Source organism: Notolabrus celidotus, chromosome 10 (genome assembly GCF_009762535.1).
Source record: "Notolabrus celidotus isolate fNotCel1 chromosome 10, fNotCel1.pri, whole genome shotgun sequence".
Lineage (NCBI taxonomy): Eukaryota > Metazoa > Chordata > Actinopteri > Labriformes > Labridae > Notolabrus > Notolabrus celidotus.
Window position 1 is genome coordinate 26197336 of NC_048281.1, and position 27580 is coordinate 26224915.

The 27580-nt window shown below is 39.8% G+C and overlaps 1 protein-coding gene across 1 annotated transcript in view; it reads right to left on the minus strand.

The window, feature by feature from the left end:
• The window catches only part of dcbld2 (discoidin, CUB and LCCL domain containing 2), a 31081-nt gene extending 7485 nt beyond the window's left edge, over positions 1-23596 (minus strand). The window contains exons 1-8 of the mRNA XM_034693487.1: positions 23238-23596; positions 20137-20361; positions 18654-18791; positions 10650-10701; positions 10489-10561; positions 2728-2861; positions 2467-2507; positions 2066-2281 (exon numbers count right to left, since the gene is read on the minus strand). Coding sequence (XP_034549378.1) covers positions 2066-2281; positions 2467-2507; positions 2728-2861; positions 10489-10561; positions 10650-10701; positions 18654-18791; positions 20137-20361; positions 23238-23340 — 982 coding nt within the window. The 5' untranslated portion in view covers positions 23341-23596. The remainder of the gene's footprint in view (positions 1-2065; positions 2282-2466; positions 2508-2727; positions 2862-10488; positions 10562-10649; positions 10702-18653; positions 18792-20136; positions 20362-23237) is intronic.
• Positions 23597-27580: the final 3984 nt, after the last annotated feature.

The following is a 27580-nucleotide window of genomic DNA, read 5'->3' on the forward strand; positions in this document are numbered from 1 at the left end:
GCAGACTCTGGAAACCTGCTGATGCAAGTGTACCGTAAACCATCGTCCTTTACCACGTTAGCACACTAATGCTTAAACACTCGTAGTGCATTTATGTGTTCTTCTTGTGGTCCTGGATGTTGATCTCCAGACTCTAATGTGTTTAAGAGCTTCAACGTGGAACGGGAAAACAACTTGGAGACTTTGAAGACACATTGTGTATTTTATAGCACCAAGCGTCAAACTAACAGGCTGCTTTCACTGTGTGTGAAAATAAAGAGGAAAGGAAACCTATCGGGTGAATTAATAACACTTTATTACCATCCACCCAACATTTACCTTTGTCCTCTAAATCAGGGGTTCCCAAAGTGTGGGTGGGGACCCCCGGGGGGGTCGCGAGACACAAATGGGGGGTCGTGAGATGTCTTCTAGAATGTTTTTTTTCTTTTAAGTTATCTAAAAATATAGATTTTACCCATTATATTAAACAATATTGACAAAAATAGTAGCTAAACCTGAAATAAAAACTTGAAAGTAGAAAATGTAATGAGTTTTGGGGCGCTAGTGGCCTAGTGGTCTTAGCGCCCCATGTATAGAGGCGATAGTCCTCGTCGCAGAGGTCACCAGTTCGATTCCCGGCCAGTTGACCATTTACTGCATGTCTTCCCCCACTCTCTACTCCCCACATTTCCTGTCTCTCTCAAGCTGTCCTGTCAATAAAAGGCAAAAAAGCTAAAAAAAAAAAAAATGTAACTTAAAAAAAATAAAGAAATGTAATGTGTTTTCTGCCTTTCTTTTTGCCAGATGACTCTGAGGTTTAGAGTTAGTGAACAGTTAATTATCAAAAGCATCAGTAGCAGTACAGGAAACAAAGACACATGCTCATTGGTAGGGTAATTTTCTGCAGACCAGCTAAATGAAGCCACATTAAATCACTTTGAGGGACAGTGGGGGTCACGAGTGTTTGGCACCTATATTTTGGGGGTTGTGGGCTGATAAGTTTGGGAACCCCTGCTCTACATCATCAAACATCATTTGAAACTTTTCAAACCTTCAAAAGACGAGGAATTGATGTCCAAATCGAAATACCATTTTTTCAAACACAGAACAAGGGCCTGTGTCCACAGACAGCATTATTTGGACTGGAAGTAGTACCCTAAAAAAACAGTATGGTTACTGTCTCCTCCTTACAGACCACTTCTATGTCATTGGCAAAGTTGGTATCTTCAGCCTCTTCTTGATTTTGGTTGGTCAGAGATAGAAAAGTGACCTTGATTAGCATGGCAGTGTTCCACATAGCACTGTGCAACATGCACAGCATCCAAAAACACTGAGTTACTTAGGTTGTTTATTTTTGCTTTAATGTCTAAGCACTTAGTAAACACATGTTTTTAAAGGTGTTATATAAAGAAAGTTATTATGACTTGGTTTTATGATGGAATGGGCACTGACGGCACAAACAAATGCTGTTAGTGGGAACAGGCCCTAAACGTCCAAAAACACTGAGCTACTACGGTTGTTTATTTTTGCTTGATTTTAAACCCACTAAGAAAGCCCATGTTTTTAACCATACTATATAAATAATGTTATTATTATTCTGTGATGATGGGCCCTGACAGCTTAAACAAACGCTGTTTGTGGGAACAGGCCCTAAAGCATGTTTACAGCCTTGAACAAAATACTGTTTTGCTTTCTGTGCCTCATTTCTTTATTCATAACAACTGCAGTGGGGATGAATGATCTAATTAACTCATCCGTTATTTATAAAGGCTAAGAGATATGCATACACAGGGGCGTGGCTGAGTTGACTGTCCACCAAATCAATGGGTGACGTCACTGAGACTACGCCCATGTTTTTTGTCAATGGTTCAGATCAATGGAGCCTAAAAAGGCTTACAGTTTAATTTAAAGGTAGATTATTTTCAGATGCTTGTTCCTCAGTTTCTCTTAATATCCTTGAACACTGCTCTCCCATCTCCATACCATTCATACTAAACATTAAGGTGAAATAACGTCTGGACATTCCTGCCCTGATCAGTCAGTGTTAAAGGGTGTGAGTTTTAAAATGATGCATGTAGTAATGTACCTGTGATTCTCTTCTCTCTCTTGAGATCGACCTGCAGCCACTGATTTTGGTTGCTCTGAGAAGGTGCCCAGGGCAGCCCGGCCTTCTTTAACCGAGCCCCTGATGGCGCCCACACACTGTGCTGACCGATGATGTTGTTCCACTCCCAGACTGAGGACGCAGACAGCTGAGTGTCCGCAACACCACCTGACTCAAAACCCAGAGTCCCATAGCAGCCTGCAGGCACACAGGGGGCCATCATTAACCAAATACAGCCAGCATCATAACAATCAATATCAAATACAGGGTGTTAAATGTTTTTGGGAGCTAATGGAGATTAAAAAGATTTGTGCTGCAGTCAAATAAAAAGTGTGGACAATATTAATGCTCACTGATGGTATTAATACATATATAAGACTTACCGTTGGTCCTGAAGGTAAAGAGGCTGTTTGATAAAGTTCCTCTGTGGAGAAAAGTTCAAGTCACAGATCAGTACATGTTTCTAAGGCTTACACCTTTAACCATTTAAATTAGACCCAAACATGTGCACTCAAAACAGCTTTTTTTAATCTTCTTTGCACAGTTTCTTTCAGGTTCTTTGATCAGCTGTTTCATAAACAGATATATAAAAACAAAGCAGATGAAAAACAAAGTAAGATAAGGTTATGAGCTGCAGTTCTCACCCAGTGGACGTGACGTTGTTAGCCAGTGTGGCTTCATAGTGAGGGATGCCTTTACTGTTGACCACGCTGATCCTCCCTCCCACAGCGTTGGACACCACACCTGCATGGACGGCTGCCAGGCACAGAGGAGAGGACTGCAGGGAGGAGAAAAGACGAGGAAGAAAAGAATTAGACGATACTTCTATCACATGTATTTCCACTGTAACACAGTGGTTCTTAAAGAGTAAAGGCAGCACATTTGATGAGCTTTAAAAAGTTCTTCCTCTTGCATGTATTTGCTGCAACATCAACAAAATTGTAACCTTAAAGCAAGCCTTGCTTTTGGAGCCTGAGTGAATGCTAAACACATGACGTAGAAGTCTTAAGGCATGTGCGGTTGGGCGTTATACCATTGTGGGTAATGTTATGAATCAAGTATTCAATGAGCTGGAGCTGCCAAAACAAACATTCTTGGCTGGTTATCTTTACGATGTGATCAGACCAAAGATGACTTTCTTACCCTAGCTTGACGGCTGCCAGGGTTAATTTGTGTTTACTTTTATTGGTAAACCGAGCTGAAAAATCGATTAACCTTTCCTACAGCGCTATCAGAGAATGACCCGAGCCAAGTTTGATGACCTGTCTGCTTGAATCTGTGCCAGGATTTCTTGGATGGACACCAACTGCAGGTGTTCTTTCTCTGCTTCACAGCGCCTGACTATTTGTCGCTGATGATTGACGGTTTCATCACTGGCCCATCAAAATGAAAATACCACTTTATCTGGATAGTGACCAAGTGGCTGATTTAATCTGGCTTACCACAACCACATGACACAAACTCTAATGGTCAAATGGGCGTCAAAATAACTACATTATGAGATCAACGTTTGGAGTCTGAATTACTAAGATAGACCAATTAATGGGTCGGCCGATTAATGCTATTTTGACATAACCAGCGTCTGCAGACACTGCAGGCAGTCTCATCAGAGTGGCTGCTGTCGAGCAATGTTAGCAATTCCCCTTGTGTCCTTTTGTCCTTGTGTCAGCATTCTAGGTGATGTGGAATTGTAGGAAACATGTCATTGCTAGATTTCACGTGATGTTACCTCAGCCAAAACGGTAAGACTTTTTAAAGTTTTTTTAATTTTTTAATTTTTGCAGTTATTGGATAGGACAGCTGGAGAGACACGAAATGTGTGGAGTAGAGGGGGGGTGCAGTTCATTTACAGAAAATTCAATCATATAACATTTTTTTTTCCAAAAATTGCCTTATAAAGTTCCAGGGTCCTTCATCTCCACAGTCAAACTCAGAGAGGGATGAAGCTGCCCGTTCCATTGACACTAAATCCATTAATTCTTTTAACCAATCGTCGATGTTAAAGCAATTTGGTCTACGTATTTTCCAAGTCATCATAATGATACGCTTCACTGACAAGGCTTTCCAGATCTTAATATGGACAGATTCCAGAAGTCCCATGCAACAATGTCTTAATGAGCCAACGCCATTTATTTCTTAAAATGCTAATTCAAGTTCAGCTATTTTGTTTCTCATTTGTTATTATTAAATTGTTGTATTTTATCAAAAACAACAACAACAAAGTGAAATCAGCTCTATATCAAATTGCCAATCAGCTCTTTAATTATTGGCATGAGCTGTTGAAAAACTGATGTCAGTCAACCTCCAGAATAAAAGCTTTACTAAGTCTCATTTATTGTCCCTATATCAATTTGCTTATTTGCCTTTTGTCTGAACAGGCAGTGAGATCCGTACTTTATATCTGCTGGATCTTGGAACAAAGTATTGGTATTTTCATGTTGTATGTATCCAATACATATCTTAACTACCAGAGAAGAGTTGATTTTTAACTATAAGAGTTTACAATAAGCATCAATGTCCCGGTCACATTTCTTTTAACAACATTCCAGAGAGTTCATACTGAGATTGTTGTTTTAGAGTGTTTATTTAAAAAAAATACTACAGAAATTATTATTGTTTTCAAACCATCCATATCAAAAGAATCCAAATTGATCACATAAACAGAATTTTCCCATCTAATTCCAAATTTGATGCACGGAGGGTATTAAAACTGGGGCTTGACAGTTCCTCAATAACTTCCTGGAGAAGTTGTTATCCTATAAAGCGCCACGTTGATACCACCAGCACCATACGGTTGGATACAATTACACACTCAGACAGTGTGCAGGTAGTTGAGCGGGAACAGGAGGTGCTGTCTTACACGGAGACCAAAGCCGTTAACCTTCAGACTGTGGCAGATAAAGGGCGATGAGTCAGCGTGATGTCACTTCTCCACAGGCAGGATACCGAGGGGCACCGACGGTAATGATTCACTGCCGGCGGCATTCCTGCCCAAACCTGCCGCCACATCACTGACAAACGCACAAAACACGATTTACACTCGGCTCACAGGCTCCCTCGGTGAACAGCTGGTCGAGTGAGGTGGAATTTTATTACTGGAAAAGACCCACACTGGAATTCACAGCTGACGAGATTGTGGGGAAAAGCTCTGGAGACCCACGGAGTGACAGGCACATGTATTCACACAAAAACACACACACACACACGCACGGTATTCAAATCCTGCCGCAAGTAATCAACACGTTGCCTTGTGACTCTTAAATTTCCCAAAATCACACAGCACCACTTCCGAATGAGCGCCACACCAAACCACCAACACAAAAACAAAGCTCTGCTCCAAACCACTGCACCCTGCCTCCAACAGAGAAAACCACACCAACAGACACATAAAACCACACACACACACACACACACACACACACACACACACACACACACACACACACACACACACACACACACACACACACACACACACACACACACACACACACACACACACACACACACACACACACACACACACACACACACACACACACATGGATATGTAATTATCATACATCAGCGTGTGTGTTTAATTCTATTAAAAAGGTGGAATGTAGAAATATTTAAAAAACGAGTAGGGGCCACAGAAAGAAAAGCTTGAGGCAGGTTTTAAAAAGCCAAAGTGAGCTGCAGGGTCTGGTGTGGATAATCCCGCAGTGAGTGTGTCCCTTTAATCACCAGAATGTTACAGCCTGGTGACACACATTCACTCATACGCAACCGAAGCCTTTGAAATTTGGCTTGAAATAATGCAATTTCCCATATCACATGAAAGCTGAGATTCTTTCAGGAATCAACAAAAATCTGAAAGAAACAAAAACCTCAAAGTATTTGAAGGTGTTGTTTGAAAAACTGCTAATTTTGCTCTTTGTGCAGGTCGATCAGATTTGAATTAACATCTGTGCAGCTCTGAACAACAATCAGTGTTTGTCATCTGAGTCTAAAGCAGAAAAAAAAGAAGCCCTGACACTTGAAATCTTAAAATTTGGTTACTGAATGGTGAACTAGCAGTTAGCCTACAAATGGATTGCTAGCTGAGACACAGCAATATGTTTCAAAAGCTATTTAAAACACGCTAAATGATGACTCTGCAGTGTATGCTAGGGCTGTATTCTTACAGAACAAAACTTCTTCTGGGAACATTCAACTCAACATAAAGGGCCTGCAGGATATTAGAAAAATATGCTACATTGTGAAAAAGATATGTGGTGCAATGATTGAGCAAATATTTAAAAGTACATAATCGCTAAAAACTTGCAGCCTGCAAAAGGACAGTCTTGTTTTTTAATATTTTTTTTCATCACTAAGTTGACACCAAGCGGCAGTCTTGATGTTAAATAATTGAGCCATCCCTACAATGCAAAACAGCTACAGTTCCTCAAGTGTCCACTAGGGGCTGGCTGCTGCAAAAGCCACTGAATTCCCTTTAGGCTCCATGGTAAAATGCCCATCTTTATAGCTAAATTAAACATGATTGCAGGCTGGTACAGAAACTATTTTAGGTAGCTCATTGAATTATTCATATTAAGATAATGTACAGGGTAAGAGTCTCACAATATCTGGCGTATTTAGGGTCCAGTTGAGGTTGACTCGGTCTGTTGTAGCTGTTTCCCAGGAGGCTAAAAGCTTCGCCTGTTACAGGTTGTCTACAGCAGGGGTTCCCAAAGTGTGGGTCGGGACCCCCTGGGGGGTCGCAAGACAGAAATGGGGGTTGTGAGATGTCTTCTAGAATGTTTTTTTTATTATTTGTCTTTAAATAGTACATTTAACACATTGTAGTAAAAAATATCGACAATAAAAAAGTAGCTTAAATTGAAATAAAAACTTGAAAATAGAAACTGTAATGAGTTTCTGCCTTTCTTTTTGCCAGATGACTCCTAAGTTTAGAGTTAGTGAAAAGTTAATTATCAAAAGCATCAGTAGCAGTAGGTTAATTCATAACGGCACAGGAAACACAACCACATGCTCATATAGGTAGGCTAATTCTCTGCAGACCAGCTAAATGAAGCCACATTAAATCACTTTGAGGGACAGTGGGGGTCACAAGTCTTTGGCATCTCTATTTCTTGGGGGCTGAAAAGTTTGGGAACCCCTGGTCTACATGTTGATTGAAAGCTGAGTCAGCATTTCCAACGTGGACCCCACCATCGTTGGGCTTTCAAACATCTCCCAAGAAATGAATGGGTGACATAACGTCATATTTTTGACAAACCATCCATGGTGGCACCAACTGATCCAGACCTTTAGCTGCAGCTTGGCCATTCTACCCAGGCCTCCATCCAACAAGCAAAATATACTCATGCAAAGAGAATGAGCACTGCTTGTTTATATCAAATTATTTGTCCTTTTTGTTGTGATAAATTCAGACTTTCATGATGTGTTTCTTGCAAATGAACATATTGCAATAATCATGACACTGCAATAAATTGCGAAGCTCTGTTCATCATCCACACTTAAAACAGATCATCGACCCAACATTAAAAACTACAGCTGAAACAATCAACTGCTCTCACACAATAATGGTTCTAGTTACACCCTGCTGCTATTCTCATGACGTTTGCCGGATTGATCAACTAGCCGCGGTAATTCATTTAAAAACATTACACAGAAATCTTGTGTTTCTTCTACATTACGCTGAAAACATCTAAGTATGGGAGACACAAAGTAACCCAGTGAGTTATTGTGGTTTTAGCCTTCCAGACTCTTTGAACACATGCATGGATGATTCACCCGGCGTGCATACACATAGGTTGTTTCTCAAACTTCTCAATCACACTGACTCCCTCTCCAGCTTTTTGTCTCTGCTGAACACACAGCTCAGCTCAGCTCAGCTCAGCACCCTCCTGCAGCTGGACTGGATTAGAGGCTTATTATTTTCAGCCAAACTATTATCTCACCTCCCTTTCACCCGCTGACCCTGCCCCTCCTCTGTTCCTGTGGGGCACCTCACTCCCTGAAGCACACCCTTGACGCTCCTCCCTGTCCTCTCCATCAGCCAGCGACACCCCTCCCATCCCTCCCTCTCTCATTCTCTCCGTCTCTCCTTTCCTCCGACTTAAACTTAAAGCTCTGAGCATGAGGTCATCAGCCAGAGACTCGGCGCCCATGATCTCAGGCGCAGCAGGGGTGCTGTGAGGTCATCAGAACAGGACTTGCATACCACAAAGAAGGGGCCAGTTAAAAAAGGGAAGAGGAGAAATGAAACAGAGAGATGTGCAGATTTGATGAGCAGTATTGAGTGGGAGTGAAAAAACAAACATGGTGGAGACAGCGGGGTTGTTACAATACTTGAATTTCAAACTTAACAACACAATCATTTGGTTGCTGATAAGATACAACAGTCTTGTTGCCTAAAGGATGCAACATCATACTATGTTTAGTTTCCATGACTTTACATTTGTTGTTACTATTCAGATACAAACCTTAGCTGCCATTACAACACAAAACTTATGTTGCCATTATTACACAACTATTAGCTGCCATTACTGTCTCATCTTTTGTTGCCAATGGTTGTCGGCACTACAAAACATGCCTGGTGTCGCCAATATGATACGATACTTAAGTCACCAGTATGAGACAGTCATCTTGTTGACAATACAATCCCTTTGTGGCTAATGGGACAAAGACACTTTTGTTGCCCAAATAGTACAACACTATTGTTGCTGATACATCTGTTGCCAATTCGATCGGATACTCCAGTTGCTGCGACAATGCAACACCCTTTATCACAATAAAATACTCTACAATTCTACAACTTCATTTAGCAGACGCTTTTGTCCAAAGCGACGTACAACACAAGCAAGAATTTAGAGTGGAGGGAAAAACCTTAGTAAGTGTGACAAGGTGCTTCAAGTTGATTGGCCACATGTTCTGCCATCTAGTGCCAGAAGAAGAGGTGCCAGTTTTTTTTTTGTTTGGTTTTTTATTTAAAGATAATGTAGCCACAGCTAATCACAACTAATAATTCAAGTCAACAATTTCATTCAACATTCAACAGCATTCAATATTCAGTGCTAAATATTCAATAATATTCATTCTCTTTGCCAAAATGATATGATACATTTGTTGCCCACAAGATTTTAGGCTCTGACACACTGCAAATCTGCAAATGTGTTGGAACACAGTCCCACCATAAGCCCTCCGAAGATGGCTTTATATTGGTGTGTGATTTCACATTGCATTGCAGATGCGCGAGAGGCAAGGCCTGTAGACACACCCACTCAGATTGGCTCATACACACAGAGCTGTTCTGCCCGACCCAACACATCACGACTGTGTTCCCCCCACTCCACCTCTGTTACAACCTCTGATGGAGAATTAGAAGTGGAACGACTTTGCCGATATAGAGAAATTAGCTATGTAGAGCCAAGCCGTTTTTTTGAACCAGGCTGTAAACATGTTTATTAATGCTGCAAAGATGGGGGTTTTTTTTATGGGTGTGTATGTGGTTTACGGAGTCTCAAGGAGATTCTTGATGAATTGTAGTTTATAACACTTCCGCATGGGCTTCATAGTTTGAGACTGGAGGTTGTCGCTTGGTTACACACTGCAGACGAGGCATCATGTGGATGTAAATGTCCCGCCTTGAAAGGGCAATATGCAAGAGCCTTTTAATACCAGTGCAATGTTTTCTTTGCTTACTATTACTTTTGTTACAATTGCGATACATCACTTTTACTGCCAGGAGGATATAGTAATTTTGTAGCAAATCGCTGCTGTCAGGCCGAAACCTCATATTCATATTTCATTATTTATTAGTATTTCAAAAAAATGATGTTTTTTGTCACCCTAAGTGCCTTTCAGTGGGGGCATTACAAAATGCCAGCCAATAAAAAGCATTAAAAAGAGCTTGTGACAGAATCCCGTTCAGTGTTCCGTTATTTAAAATATCACAGGTTTTTTTTTATTTCCTGAAAAGCTGCAGTTTTGGAGGTACGGGGTTTCAGCCGGACAGCAGCTTAATGTAATGCATTACTTTGGCTGTCAATTCAAGACAATGTTTTTGTCGCCCATGTTCCAAAACAGTGTTATATATTTTTGTTGTCTTTAAGATATAACACTTTTGCAGGGGCAACAAAAAAAAACAAGAGTCCTGGGCTTTGAAAATGAGGTTGTTTTAATGTTTGTATACACCAACCTGTACACAGTACTGGTACAGAAAAAATGGGTGAAGACATACCAACACTTGGGAAGTACTGTTAATGGTAATGAAGAGCAAAATGATTCGAATGGTGCTCTTTAATACTGGATCAAAACATTGGATAACCCTCAGACAGCGCAGAGAAAACAAATACAGTCCAGAGACCCCAGATGTCGTGATTGACCTTTGCATGCTCATGTAAACTGCAGGTACCCACCTCTCTGTAGCCATTTGGTATAGTTCCAGAAATCTCCTCTGTGGATGTCAAGCAGCCAGCCGGACAGTATTTACTAAACAGACAGAGACACAAAAACACACAGTGAGTATCAGACAGGCTGATTGCTACACAAATATCCACACAAAGCAAACTGTGTTTACCTGAACTCTGCCTCGGGGAAATCAGTTCCTTTGTCCAGGCAGGTGATTAGATCTGCAAAGAGGCAAACCAACAGAGTCAGAGCTGGCTTCTCTGCTGCATGCTCCTGAAAAACCTGTCCCCCCCCCCTCTCTCTCTGAATTTTCAATTCAATTCAATTTGCTTTATTGGCATGAACAAAGACATTTTGTTGCCAAAGAACATACAATTCATACACATACATTACATATTATATTCAATACATATTATATTAATTACATATTTTATAAGCATTACTGAACGATGGTGTCACCCATACAGCATATCTCAATGTCCTCACTTGATGCGGTATGCTCATAAAACCTTCACCTAAAATCAGATATTATGGGGTGGTGCGTCCCTCAGGCTGTGACAGGCAGACACATATTTAGCAGCCAGAGGAGCTGCTGACCCTTCCCCCAGGAAAACTGACAGTTTCTGTTCTGGGGTTCATGTTGGGAAGTTTGTTACTATTTTAGTAATTTCCCTGTAGTGGGAATCTCTTAGTAAAGAGAACTTGCTGCAGTGGAACTTGCTACTCTCTCTTTTTGTACTTGACTTCATGCTGTTGGTTTGTGTCCTGTATGAGGAGAATTGATGCTACTGTGGGGATTAACCACTGGACACCAACCATCTGGGCTCACATGATCTGAACTTTGGTAAAAAAAAAAGACATTTGAAGCAGAGGTTGCACAAAAAATGTAAAAAGTCTGATCTGTTTGTAAATTTGGAAAGAGAATAGTGTGAATGAAGAAGTTGCAAAAGGAAAATACTTTGCCAAAGACTCATGGGAAGTTATTTGTAGCATTTTTATTTGAAATGAAAGTAGGTTGTTTTTTAACCCATTTAGCACTGTGATTTTGACTTTGAAATGTAAAGAAAGATGGAAAGATAACTTGTGAAAATCAGGTGAAATCATATTTTAAAAACTCCTTGATGCCCAATGAGAAAAAACAAAGAGAAAAAGGCAGGATTCGTTAAACTGGACAGACTAAAAGCAGTAAATGTTTGAGATGTAATGTGCTTTTTAACTAGTTATATTTAATTCAACTGATTTTGAAATCTGCAGAAAGTCGATTCAGCTCTACTTATTTTGAAAGTCAAATAAAAGTTTGAAAAACAGTAGGCCATGACTCAATAAGGACCAGTTATTGTTGCTTGTAGCAGTCCTGATTAATGATATCCGTTGTTTGCTCGAAAGAATTACGAAAAATTCCCCAATTAGAGGCTAAAGTTGAAGAAAATGTAATTTCCGGAGTGTTACAGTAAAAAGTTACACCAAACATCTCCCACAGGATGATGCTGGCTGCCTGGAATTCCATGTAACCCTGCGGTGGGGGGTCAGTCCAGCTGAGTCTTGACCACATTATCAAAAATCCCATTTATCTGGTAAACCAGCCGGTGAGTCAAACTGACGAAGACTCCCAGTGACCGCAAGTCACCATGGTGACTGATTTACTTAGCTGTGCAAACTGTCCTCCCACGCTCATCTGCACTGTCGGTTACACGACAAACACACAGACAGCGGTGTGCTCCAGGGGGGGAATTAGTTAGGTCTACTGACGGCCGTGTTTGCTTTCCACTGTGATTCATTCGTGCTGATAGTAACGCGTACGGACGGGGTTGCAGCTTTCCCTTGCACAAAAACACACACACACACACACACACACACACACACACACACACACACACACACACACACACACACACACACACACACACACACACACACACACACACACACACACACACACACACACACACACACACACACACACACACACACACACACACTCGCGCGCGAGTTGATGTAGTTTTCATCTTGTGGCTCAAATTGTCAGTTTATCTGAAAAGGCTCTACATGACAAAGTTATCTCATACTGAATTATTATAAATGCATCAACTTAAGACATTAGAATCTGATTCTGTGTCTCAGGGACGGCTGCAAACTAACTAGCTGCTGTATTCTGTGACCATCTGCATCAGGTGTATCAGCTATCCAGCTGTCATGTACATGATTCTTGGCCAGTTGTGGAGCATCCATTGACTTATTTTTCATCATCGTATCAGATCTGAAAACCTTTGTTCAAGAGTTTTTTTTAATAATTAAGTCTTCTTACATACTTGTGTTGGATGGTTTTCATTAGCAGTGCCAAAACACAAACGATGATAGCACTTTTTGTTCCTTAGAGCTTGAAGTATGAGTCATTTTATCAACTCGTAGCTATCCCAGAGAAAGTAAACAGCTAAATACTGCATAATAATAATTTCTGTAAGTTATTAGCAAATAAATGAATCTGATATAATCCTGTTTTTCACTCTCCAGCTGCGGTCAGTATCTTCAAAGATTAAATATTTGTGTTTGCTTGCTGTTGATGAAAAGAAAGACGTTTCAGTGAAAGTGTGATATTTTCATTATTATTATTAGTAATATTATTATTATTGGAAGTACCCTAATTACTCATAATACATTAATATTAATCCACCTCATACTTCCCGTCCTCTCCCCCTTCTTCACTCTTCAGTCCCCCCAATATTTGTCATTTCCCTCAATTTGAGACCCTAAAACATCAATTGATTTTCTTTGTTTGTCTCTTTTGTTTTGGCCTTGATTTTCCTCTTATTATTAGTATTACTATCATTACCACTTCTATGTCTGTCTGTTTTCGTTTTTTTAATTGTTGTCCATATTCGTGCCTTGTTTACGTTCAAAGTTCAAAGTTCAAGGTCTTCTTCATTGTCAAATAAACCGCAGTGGGCACTAGACATACTGAGGATTTGATATTGCATTTCTCTCAGATCCTCAGCACTGATTTTTTTTGGGGGGGGGGGGGGGGGGGGGGGGGGGGTCAGTGACCGGGTTAAGTCTGTGAAGGGGGCACTATGGGAAGAGGGAGCAAACAGGGAGAGAGTTCAGCATCCTGACTGCCTGGTGTTACTCTATCTACTATCACTTGGTCACCCTTTATTGTAAAACACATTTCTTGCACAATAAAATAAATAAATAAATAAATAAAAATGTTGTATAATCTAAATACATTAACTAATTGTCGTTTTAATATCAAAGCAACAGATTTATTATTAAAAGATGAAAAATAAAACTCTGGATTGAGTTCCTTCATCCTGGAGCAGTTAGCACACCGACTGAAAAGGATAGACACAATGCTCCTCCGGACACAGTGAAGAGGTGTGATTAAAATACCTCACTACATCATCATCCTCATGTGCTCATCAGTCATGTTTGTAAACAGTGAAGAGGTTTTCATTTACTAACACTGTCAGAGCAACACAGAATGATGATTCTCCATCTGTGCTGTGTAAACTCTTTAACTATGCATTTTAATTAAAGGAGACCTGATGTGTATTTTATTACATACATGTCTCCATGTTGGGTGTCCTCACTGAACCTTTGTGAAGTTTCCAAACATGAGAGAGTCACAGGTGTTGGCCTAACCCCAGACGTGTTTTCCAGTTATTCTGAACAGCTTGTTTCGAGGACTTCACAAGAGTTGGTCTGAACCTGACTTCAGACTCTGCCGTCCTATTAGGACAGCGTTAAAGGACGAGCCAAAAGTCCATTTCACTGCTCTGCTTTTCATCTGATCTGCACTTTGTTGATTCAGTATGTCTCGAAAAGTTGCCTGTACATTTTTATTTTTGGTTGTTCAGTTATTTTTTTCTTCCTGAATTCAAAAGCACTAGAAAACAGTGACAGTTTTAATGTTTTCAGGAAAACAACACCTTCAATGTTGTGGTTTGTGCTCACCACTCTACTCTACTCAACTTTATTTATATAGCACCTTTCATACATAAAAACACGCAGCCCAAAGTGCTTCAAAAAATAACAGAGAGACAGAAAATAACAGCAATGGTAAAATTATAAAAGGCAGGATTATAAAGAAAATACTTAAAAATAAAATCAACACAGTAAAATTAATAAAATAAGTAATAGTGGAAAGAAAAGTTAAAAATAAGGAAGTGTTAACAAGATCAGTTGAATACAAGAAATAATAGATAAATAAATAACTAAATAAGATAAATATATGTTAAAACAATTATTCAAAAAATAATGGTTAAAATAAAAATAATAATAATAATAATGCAGTCCAGGGCTAAATATAAATGACTCCAAATTAAAAGCTAGATTAAAAAAGTAAGTCTTAAATTTACTTTTAAAACACCCAGAGAGCTCGTCGTTTTAATGTCCAGAGGTAGAGAGTTACTGATGACTCCTTTGTAAACAAAGCTCAGAACGAGCTGGATTTGAGTCTCAACTGTTACTGAAACTTGAGTCTGTTCCACCTATGAAGACTTTCCATGACAGCTCAGAACCGCAATCTGTAAGTAACATAACAACAGCAAGGTAATGTAACATCAGCTAACAGCTAATAGCTATAATTGATCACTTTTGGGTTCGTTTCAAGAAAAAATAAAGACGTCTTTTTCCAGCTGCAAATCATGCAAGGCTACTCTCGAGGTGTCCCACACTTAGAAGATGAATTCCTACAAACGTTCTCTCATATTCAAACCTCTACTGGTAAAATCGTGAGCTCCACTCTGTTGTCTGGGAGTCAAAGTAAATCCTCTTAACTCCCCTGCTGGCTTTAAACAGGAAGCGAGGTGACACCATTTATAACACAAAATAACTGAAAGGAGAAGATGGCATTTCACTGAACAAACACTGTTGTTTTTGTGACATGTCACACATGAGCCATGAGATTTGTCATGAGACACCGCCTATGGAATTCTTGACATGTATTGATTATCTATGCACCACTGTTCAGATAATGTGTCAGTGTTGTGACGATTCCGACAGAACAATCTGGCTCATATCTGTCAGACATGGCTGAGGGAAATCTGCTACTTGATGGCCCCCATGTTTTTCCTCGTTATCTAATGCAGTCTGATACTGGTCTAAACAAGGGAATTAACTCTTCCAGTCCCATTAAAATGAATAACCATAGATTTTCTGGAGTCCCTGAGCTCCCTTGTGTGGTACAGGTTCCTCTGAGTCGCTGATGGGACCTGCTGCTGTGGATGTTCCAGACTCCATTTTCCCCACATTAACAACCCATCCTAAATAATGGTTAGCCTAATGGTTCAGTTGCGCACCCATACAGTGGTTGACCCTGGTTTGATTCCAGCCTGCAGCCCCTTTCCTACATGTCCTTCTCCCACTCTCTCACCCAGTTTCCTGCTCTATCCACTGTCCTCTCCTACCTACATAAAGGTGTAAAAGACCCAAAAGTCAAAACAAATCAAACAACAACCAAAAAACAAAACAAAAAACGATGGGTCCACACATCAGGTCTGCAATCACTCATTTGTGTGTGTGTGTCTACTTGTTTGATGCTCTTGCATGTTATCATGATGTATTGTTTCCATCTGTTATTTATCTTTATCTTAAACTACAGATGAAAATTTCCCTTATGGCTAAATCTGTCATATTTACATGGATGCTTCAGAGTTTCATTCAATATTCAATTAAATTAAAAACCTTTATTTATTCTCGAAAAGACATTGAGGTTTCCCTCATTTCCAATGTCGTCGAGATCACAGGCACATTAGAAACAACAAACACACAATCATTCACAAAATAATGTATTAATTAAAACAGATACAATTTGAGACACAGTGGTCTGAGATCAAAGTCTTAAATTCTGCAAAAGAGGGAATGGATGTAAGCTTTAAAGTCTGTTGGAGGGTATTCCATGATTTCAAGGCATCAATGGAGAATCCTGATCAACCCAGATCAGTGTTAACTCGGGGGACTTTCAAAATGAGCCAATCAGAAGAGCGAGTCAGAGTTTATATTCAGAGTTTCATTCCATATATTCAGACTTTCATTCCATATATTCAGACTTTCATTCCATATATTCAGACTTCCATTAAATATATATTTATTTCCTGAACAGCTTGCCATAAACATGTATATACAATTATATATACAACTGTTAGTCTATGAAGCTGGTTTGATTCTCTAAGTGTGTAACAGTGATGAACAAAAGGTGTTACAAGACACACTTCTGTTATCTTTCTGTGTGTTAAATGTTTACTTGATATGTCTTTAAATTCATCTGTCAGCATTCAATTCAAACTTAAGCTGTGAATAAATATGTGTGACCAGGTCCAACTGGAAAGATTGTCTTTGTGACCTCTATGCAGACATGACTCAGGATCTCAAACCAACGCCTGAAAGTCAGGAGTTTGTGTATCATCAGTATCACTCTACATCCCTTTTTTTAAACCTCTGTCCTAACTTCTGGCTGAAGACAGGTTTTTTTTATCCTGGTTAATTTGTAGCATTTTAAAATGTATGTTTGGGAAAGTGGTTTCCTTAAAACAATGGTATATAGAGTATTAATGAAAAGGCAAAGAACGAGACATCTACTCTTTAGAATCCTCTGTGGGGTTTGGACAGGATATCTAGTGTGACACAGAATCACAGGATATGCAGGACAATAGATTACAAAAATTCATGCTGTGAGCTTGAGGCCAGTCTGCTTATGGAGAAGTTCCATCACTTGAGTGAGATCGTGTCACCTTTGATACCAGACAAAAAACATACAAGAGAGGAAGAAAGTAGAGACTGGTATTGCAAATTATGCACTGTGTAACACTACTCTGTCAAACACTTTGATGAGACCGTCTTCCACTTTTCTGACCTAAACTCTATTTCTACCAACATGCAGCTTCAAGGTTTATAAGCCAGCTTCATTTACTACAATCTGATTGGTTGTTGGAACAGGTGACATTCTCTGTGGTGTCCCCTGTAACTGTTTTGCCTCATTACATTCTGTAATCTGACTCTGATTTTTGGGCTGTACGTCCGAAACTGCAAAGGACTTGTAAACAGGCTCGTTCGGTAACACAATATTGAATCAGAGAAAGGTTAGCAGTTCCTCACTGACAGGAAGCCTCATAATAAAACCACAAAATATGATTACTTTCCACTTCTCTTAATGACTCTCACTTCCTCCTGCCACTTTGATCCTGTCCCACTGAAACAACTGCTCTCACTCCTTCCATCCTCATTCTCTGCTGATGATAGTCAACCGCCACAGTCCAGAAGTAAGATAACAGCAACCGTACATTTAAGTCAAGTCCCCTTAAAGTGCAACAAGACAAAAAACATGCGCAGAAATGTTTTCTTTTAAAAGGAGGAGAGAAAGAATCCTTTAAAAACAGATGGTGCCACTCGTCTGTAGTCAGCCATGTGTGATAAAATGACCAATGTCCAACAGCATGTTGATCCTGCACACTGCAGCAGGAATGTCAAATATGTGACTGATCAGAGTCAGGCATTCACAGCAGAACAGCTCCTTATCTCTTCTGTATTTCAGCATATCCTCACTGATGAGCAAACGTCACATTGGAAGAGTCATCTTTAGGTGTTGTTGTTTATTTCTAGGCTTTTTCTGGCATAGCAGCGGAGAGAGGGAACATGCAACTAAAACATGCTTCAAAAAAAGAGTTTCAGAAAGGCTGAAATGCTTTTTAAATGCATTCAAATCAAACTGCTGCACATATATAATCTAGGCAAAATCAAAAACAAAAAAATGCAAGAAAAAACTGTGACAGAAAACCCTACAGTTCCAGCGCATAACGCTCAAATATCCTACATTATTCAAAAACAATGTGTGACTGAAATCCAGCTTCCTATTATTAACCCACACAGGGCTGCAGCACTTCTGCATTTGCTATGTTGTTGTTTGTTCTGCTTTTTCAGCCACACCTGCTACACCTTTTCTTTGTTGTTTGCTTCTGCATATCGTATGATTTTTGGAATTTGCATACTTTCTGAATTTGCAGCCAATTCTCACTAATAAACATCTTCAATGAACATCTGTTATCACTCCCCAGCTAAATCAGAGGTGTATATAATCTGCTTTGGTCCCTGCACGCAGTGAGACACTGGACATAACACAAAAGGTCAGAGCATCTTGCAGTGGTTCAATGATAAGGAGAGTACACTGGGACTTTGTTACCTGTGTGTTCAGTGGTGGAGTAGGACAGGTAGAATCCTCGTCCGGTATGGTGGGTCCCACTCATGAACTGGACGGTGACCTGGTTTCCAGTGGACTCGATCAGCTCTTGGACCTTCAGACCCAAACCGCAGTACTTCACTGTGAAACAGCAGCAGGGTGAGATGGAAGAAAAGCAGGACAAAGAGGTTCTGGTTAGTTCCATGGGAAGTTTAGAATACAAAACACACGTGTATCCACTTTATCTGATATTAATAAAAAAACAACCCTTGCCTAATGGCTTGTTAGACTAATCGGCTATATGAGCCTATAGGATGACACAGCATTAACAAGCATGCAGCTACTCAGGAGAGGTATACCACAAAGTGAGCTCAACATACAGAGGCTTTCTTTTGTGTATTAGGTAGCAGGAAGCAGTAGTGCTAAATAGACTTGGCAGGATTTTAAGGCAGAGCATAAAAAAACTAGGGATGCACAGATCCTACTATTTAGGTCCCAATACTGATATCGATACCTGGGCTTTGGTATCTGCCAATATGATACTAGCCGATCCGTTGAAACATTTCCACTGCACATGTTGCAGGTTTCCGGCGGAGTTGTTAGCAAAAGAAGCGTGACATTAACCTAAACTGCAAAGCCTCGTAGTTATCTTGCATCATGCTCCGCCGGGCAAAAATGCACAGACCGGCCAGCGCTGATGATGTAGGAGACGCACATGACTGTTGTAAACACAGAAACGCATAGAACTAAGACGAATAGATCTGCCATATGGATCGGCACTATATATCGATCCCTTGTCATCGATATCCGATCTAGCTTTTTGAGTCCGATCTGGCCGATATCCGATACCAGGATCGGATCGGTGCATCCCTAAAAAAAACATGATCATAGATTCTGTGTTGTCATCGTTCTTTCACTGTACGGATGATCTGCTGGAATTTATAGGGTTAATTTTACCTGAAGCCAACAGGAAACAAACAAGAGGAGTGAGACTGGAGGGGTGCAGATTTTATTTATGGATAAGGGAATTAAATTAAATCAAAGTAGTCTAAATGCATAGAGAGGCTCCTGTGATGTGATGCATACAGTGTGTGTTTGTGTAATTGTGCGTCTTCGTTCTTCGATTGTTTACAACACACGCAAGACACAGAGTGATGCAAGCTGACAGCCATACAAGCTGTAATGAAAATTCATTGATGGAGCTCCTCTGTGCCCATCAGTCAAATCAAACTTGACCGATTTTAGATTAATGCTCGTGATTGTCCTGACTGGAATCAGGCTCTGCTGGAACAAATAAAAGATGAGCTCATAGATCTGGTTGATTCCCACGCAGTGAGACAAGAAGTTCCCCACCCCTCTTTCTGACATTAGAACAATGTGGAAGGTTTGACTGTCCAGAATCTCCCTTGTTGCATTTTAATTCTGGAAAAAAGTATTTTGTTGTCATCCTAAGTTTGATCAAGTCTCGCCTCTAATCGTCACTCACCAATCTCACTCCTCTCTGGTCCGATGCCGTTGTAAAGGCGGAGGTAGTTGACCTGGCAGTCGCTGTCCTCTATGTCCAGCTCGGCAAAGCGAAAGTGGATCCTGTCGCCGCGGGGCACGCTGATCTCCCACTCGCACACCGTGTTGTTGGGGTACGTCCCCGGGTAACCCAGAGAGGACAGAGTCCCACTGCTGGGGCCAAGCACACTGGGACCGCAGCCATCACCTGAGGGACAGCACAAACACAGGGTTACAGGAAGAGAAAAAGGACGACAGTAATAAAGCACAGATGAGGAGGAAACAGGAAAGAGCAAAGATAGAGTTGGTCAAAAGTCAAGATTTATGTGACAAATTTCCCCGAAACGACCGGCAAACACATTTTATCAGCATTTCATGAAAACACTGAGTCTGCAGATTTTAATAGGTTAAAGTTTAAGATATTTGTTTTGCTATTTGTATCATCAAATCCCTTGAAAACAAAGAACACTCTCTCTGACTAACGAGTATTATTAGTCAATGTAATATAGTTTAATGATTTGTCAAGAACACACTAATAAGCTACACTGCTGCACTTTAAGTTATAAAAAAAAAAAAAGAAGTTCAAAGTCTTCTTTATTGTCAAAAACTGCAGTATGCGCCAGACATAGAGGATTTGATATCACGTTTCTCTCTCGGACCCTATCAACGACAACAACAGATAAACATAGGAAATAGCTACAAAAAGATAAGCTAAAATTAAAAAGAGTAAGTTAATTAAAAATTATAAAATACAGAAAATAATACATAAGTGTTTCTTTCATGAGATAAGACACAGACACTGTAGAGGATTCAGCCCATCAGAGGAAAAATATTCAATCAATCGGCCGTTAAAGTAGTCCCAAACGTGCACTTCCTACTCCTGTTTCAATGGGAAGCTAAAAACGTCATTACATCAACCTATCCTGCTGTCAAGACTATACATGAAAACACAAAGGTGTATACATCCGCTGCTGAAAATAGTCCCCGACAAAAACCCTCTCCTTCAGGTAGCTTAAATAAACTAAAGTGCTAAGCTGCTTTAAGGTGATTTCTTGCCTTATGCAATATTATTCCACATTTTTGTTGCATATTTCAATATGTAGCTAAAACTTATGCCACAGACCGGGTGGTGAAGTCAGAATGCGCAAGTAAAACTCATCCAGCATTACTTTTGTGAACTCACTGAGACACACACACAAAATAAAAATACTTTGGCTTCTCTGAGACAACAACCTCTTGATCTAATAGCATACAAGCTAGTTGTAGTATGTCTATAAATGTTGTATTAGCTACATTACTCCTTCAGTGCTCCGTTAATGGAACCATTTCCATCCTGCAGAATAATAAATCAGAACATTACTCATTGTTCTTTTACAAAACTTTGTTTGCTTGAAGATTTGTTTACATGCTTTTATGCAGGTTGTGTAAATGTAGTTTGGTCACACAAAAACAAGCTGATGTGTTACCTTGTGTTGCATGTAATTGATAATCTGGAGTGACAGATGCAGGGCAGTGCAGATTAAGTAAACTGTAGGGTTGTTAGTTCAGCTCCAGTTAATCCTTGAATAAATTACCAAGCTCAAAATTGAGAATGAACATATGGGGGAAAACAAGATCTCTTTGTCAGTCATTAATATGTTCACTGAAAGACAAAGAACTAGCATCTGATTCAATAAGTGATGAGTCATTGAAATGATGTTAGAAGTATTTTCTAACTCAAGCATCTAAAAAAAGAGAAATTGAAGTTTTTCTTTACAGGAGATCATAAACTGGGTATCTTGACTCTGTCCAGCGAGACATAAAATTAAAAGACATCACTGAAAAACAATTCAGTTAGATGAATCTGTAAACCGATCCTTTGTTTCGTCTCCTTGTGGGTTTATAGACAAATAAAAGTTTTGGCTGTGCTGTGGAGGATATTTACTGGCAACAACATTCAATTTAAAAGGCGGCGTTCTGATGTCCCAGTGAAATATCACATTATAAAAATCAAGACAACACAACAAATCTTGAAACATATCCCCCCCAATCCTGATGATATCAGATCCCTGCAGGAGGTTTGTTGTCGTCCTCTGAGCTGTCAGAAAGTAAAGACATAGTGTCTGTTGATGATGTGTGCTCATGGCCCTGAGATAACACTCAACAGTCACGCTTCATGGTGCTAAGTGGATGTTCTGGGGGTTACGTAAGAACCTCTCAGTGGACACTATCCAGATGAACAGGACAAAAACAAAAAGCTGCAAGCTTCACTCTGAGTCACAAATACTCAACAACTGCATGGCATTCAGCAAGAGTTCACAGTACCTTCCTCACACTCAGAACTCCAACAGGAACATACACAGTTGGTTAATTATCAGGCCTAATAAGAAGATAGGAATTAACAAATTAATTATAATTGAGATTTAGATCTATGACAAACTGTCCACGTGTTTACAGCCATACCCCCATTGCTGCTACCCCACCCCCAATCTTTAACCACCTGAGCTCCTCTCTGAAAACATACCATACTTTGAGTACAAAAAGGTGCAAAGTGACCAAACACTCACAAAATAACCACATGTTTAATGGAAAGTAGAAGGAATGTCACTGTAACGTCGAAATGTGGTTCACCTGGAGCAGGGAACGAGGCCACTATATAGCTCCTAAATGTGCAGTAAGTCTCGCGCACAGAGAACTTAAACCAGACTCCATTAACAAATCTGGCACTTTAAATGTAGCTGCTTTATCCTGAAACGTAAACACATGAAACACTGTTACTTTGAACTTGTAGCAAGTTATTTTAGACGACATGCTAATTCAGCAAGCAGCAGTCCTAACAAAGCAGCAGTTACTCTGTAACAATCTCAGTTTTTGGAGAACCGGTTTGCCTGGTTTCCCTACACCCAAAACACCATGACGGGCGGAACTCCACGTACACACGGCCATGTAAGGTAGATTTTTTAACTTTCGGGGAACCATATCAGCGTGCCTCATGCTTATCTAACTTATAAACAACAGTGTTCACACTTTACAGCCCAGCATGACCCGCATGTCTGCGCGGTTACACTCCTCCAGTTGTCACCGCAGCTGTGCGCCACCACCAACCTTTCTGCGCTCGACAGCCCTCCGTGGTGAGGATGATGAGAATCGACAGGACGAGAACCCCGGCCCCTGTCGGTCCCCTGCCCACCATTACCGCTCTGCCCATAGCAGCCTGCAGTCTGAATGCATAATGCCTCGCTTCTGGGACCGGCTTCAACCTGTGCCTCAAGAAAGTCAGATACAAAAGCTATAAGGTTTAACTCCGCGTGTAGGTTTCCTCTTGTCTTTTTTGGCGTTAACAATCCAGTGGTTAGCGACACTCTCACTATGGAGGTAACTGCTCTTCATACACACATACACACACATCCAAGCTGTGGAGCTACTTCCTCCACTGAGGCTCCTCCTCCTAATCTGGGCTCTGGGATACCCGAGTCCCCCAAGTGGTCTGAATGATCCCACACTCACCAACAACCCCTTCAACAAAACCTGTTAGTGCGTTATTGTATGAGAATCAACAAATTTTACAGACTTCATAAAAATAAAAATAAAACACACACTTCTGCTGACCAGGCATTATTTATTATCTGGACAACTGGAAAAATAAATTAAATGCAGATGTTTATGTTTGTTTATTTGCACAATTAAAAGAAATACACACAAAAAAAGAGCAAAGATAAATAATATACTGTGTGGAAAACTCAGAGCTTATTTAAAGCTTTCACCCAAATAATTTTCTAATATCAAAAGTTAATTAAGAAATACTAAATTGACACATATACAAGCAATAGTTGATGAGATACTGAAAAGCATAAGTTGCATTATAACAGAAAAAACATGCTATAGATCAGGGGTTCCCAAAGTGTGGGTCGGGACCTCCTGAGGGATCGCCATACATTAAAGCTAGGGTTGGTAGTCACGGATAACTAGCATGAATTTGAATGTAGCATGTCCTCAGGACTCCGTCTAACCAGCGGGACATAGAGATCATTTTAACCACAAAAAGTGGATCTAAATCTGATTACCAACCCCAGCTTTAAATGGGGGGGGTCCCAAGATGTCTTCCAGAATGTTTATTTCTCTTCTTTTTTAAGTCATCCAAAATCACATATTTTGACCGCTTATCTCATCTTGGGGTCACAGGGGGCTGCAGCCAATCCCAGCTGACTTCGGGCAGAAGGCAGGGTACACCCTGGACAGGACGCCAACCTGTCACAGGGCAAACATGGAGACACAGACAACCATTTACGCACACACTCACACCTACGGACAATTTAGTGACAAATTAACCTGGTGAGCATGTTTTGGACTGTGAGAGTAAGCCAGAGTACCCGGAGAGAACATGCAAACTCCACACAGAAAGGCACATGCTCGACTGGGGCCTTGAACCAGGATCCTTCTCGCTGTGAGGCAAAGGCCCTACCAAAGGCCCCACCGTGCAGCCCACATATTTTACCCATTATTGTATAAATTTCGACAAAGATAGTAGTTACATTTGAAATAAACCTTGCAAATAAAAATGTTGAGTTAGGAGCCCGCCATTTTTGGTGCTAGATAACTCCTGAGGTTAGGGTTAGTTGAAAGTTAACTAAGTAGCAGCAGGTTAATTCATAACAGCACAGGAAACACAGCCACATATGCATGCAGGTAGGCACATTTTCTGCAGACCAGCTAAATGAAGTATGAAGCAATGTCTAATCAGTTTGAGAGACAGTGGGGGTCGCAAGTCTTTGGCACGGATATTTCGGGGGTCGTAGGCTGGAAAGTTTGGGAACCCCTGCTATAGACTATGAAAAATACACACATGATTCATGAGTTGCTTGTAATATTTGCTGTTTATGTAGAAATATTAGAATACAAAAAACTGTCTGACTGAGGTCACCCTTATGTTAAAGTTGTGATTAAGTCCTCCATGTTTTTAAAACCAAAAGATGACAGTATTTACACCCAACACATATTTACAGCCAATATGTCCTCTTTATAAAATTGTTGTGTCACCATAAAATTACTGTAACAGAAATCCCCCTCATGTCCCACTGGGAACATAATTCACTTAACTATAATGAGCCATCTTTAAAAAGGGGACCATGTGGAATTGTTCTGTTTTCACCTAAATCTCCTCGTTGATATGTCTTCATTAAATAACCATAATGGAAAGTCCACTCACAATACTAAATATTCAACTTTGACTCCAGTTCAAACTTGTTAATTTATCCACAAAGCTTGTTTGTGTTACCATGCAACTATGTGCAAAACATTCTGTTTGTGTCCCTAACGGCCTGTTTGGAACCACACTGAGTGACCATGTGAGTTAAACATCCTCCTTGAGTCGTGTATTTGAAATGCATCTCTTTCATAACCAAAGGGTACTTTTTAGGGACGTCTAATTGTTCTGTGAAGGGTTTGCAAGCTTCCAAGAATGTCACCTCCTGTCGGCTCGAGACATTTGACCTCTCAGTCATAAAAGTGTGGTCAATGAAATTAAAGATGGCTAACTTCAGTTTCATGGTCCTGGTATTTTGCAAGCTTGTGTGTACCATCACTGTCATAGCTAACTGGCTGACTTGAGCAGAACCAAGCTGTTGTTGATATCATTAGTAACAACAAATTTTTCACAATGACAGGTAAAATGTTTGCAATGAAAAATACCTTTTGGACCAATCCCTTTGCAGAATGTTGAATTATGATGCACTATTAGTGACCCTGGTTTTCATGGAAACCAAAATGTTCAGTATTGGCTTTAAGACATTATATAATAAACATAGTACTGACAAAATATCATCCATAACCATCTCCGTTTGAGAAAATTTATTTTTCTAAGTTTTCTTTCTATAAATTCTCATAACAGGTCCTTCTGTCAAACAAATTGAACACTTATGTGTTTGCAAAGTGATGATCTTCTTTAAATAAACATCCAACAATATATTGATATGATATAAGGGATTGTAAATCGTAAATGCACATAATTGCTTTTATGCCTAAAACTCCAATCTCCATAAAATGTGATGTGTGCATAATATCATTAAAAGATGCAGAGAATCAGAGGAAATGTCTGTACATTGGATGGCTGCAATCTTTGGGCTGTCAGACACTACAGCATTAAAAAACAGACATGTCTCTGTAGTGGAAATCACTGCATGGGCTCAAAATCCATTTCCAAAACCATTGTCTGTAAAACACAATGTATTTCTACATCCACAAATGCAGGTTAAAACTGTGCCATGCAAAGAGAAAACCTATACAAACATGACCTAGAAACACTGATAACTTCTCTGGGTCTGAGCATATTTAAGATGGACTGAGGTGAGAAGTGGAAAATGGTCCCATGTTCAAAATTTGACGTTCTTTTTGGAAATCATGGACGCAGCGTCCTCCACTGTAAAGAGGATTAGGACCAGTCAGATTGTTATCAGCGCACAATTCAAAAGCCAGTATCCATGATGGTATGGGAATGCATAAATACCACTGGCATAGCTCACAAGTGTGAGAGGGCACAATTATAGCTGAACAATGTGTTCAATGTCACGTCCCATCTTGTCACCCATTGAACATTTGGATTATCATGACACAAAAATGACAACAAAGGAGTGGCTGAACTGGAGGAGCTTGAATTCTATATAAGGCAAGAATGGGACTCCAGAAACTGGTCTCCTTTATTCCCGAATGTGTGAGTGTTGTTGAAAGAAGACACACCACTGTGTCACCTGTTTGGAAATGTGTTGCTGCATCAGATTTAAAATGAGCATATTTTTCATAAAACAATAAAAATAATAATTTTTCAACATTTGATATCAGGTTCAGGTTCAGGTTACTTTTTTTGAACCTATAGGTAAACTTGTTTTGCAGCCAGTGAGATGTTAGGTCATCACAGAATTACAAGACAGATGTCAGACAGAACAAACTACTTAATGCGTTTAACATAAAAATATATTAATACTAATATAACAATAAAAAATATGAAATCAATAGACATCTCCCTCTCTTTCACACTGGATCAGAGATATGATGAGCTGTTTAATTCTGGAGAAAATCTGTTTCACCACACGAGGAACAGAAAATACATTTTACAGAGTTTGACGCCCCTTCCTGACATACTTTGAGAAACCTACAACAGCTGTTTCTGAGTAGCCTCCAGTTCTGTTGTTCTTTTGTTCTTTTTTTGTTTTTTTAATTTAATTTAATTTAATATTATTATTCTTAATTTTATTTTTTTCAAATCAGTGCATTCACTGCCTTCCAATTGTTTTTTTGTCAGCTTTGTTTATTTGATTATTATTTATTGATTCATTCATTCATTTATGGCGTTTTTTTTCTGTATGTCAATTGTCATGTGCTTTTGTGTTTTGTCATGAGTGTTGTTGTTCAATAAAAAGACCATTGAAAGAAAATCAATAGACATGATAAAAGAT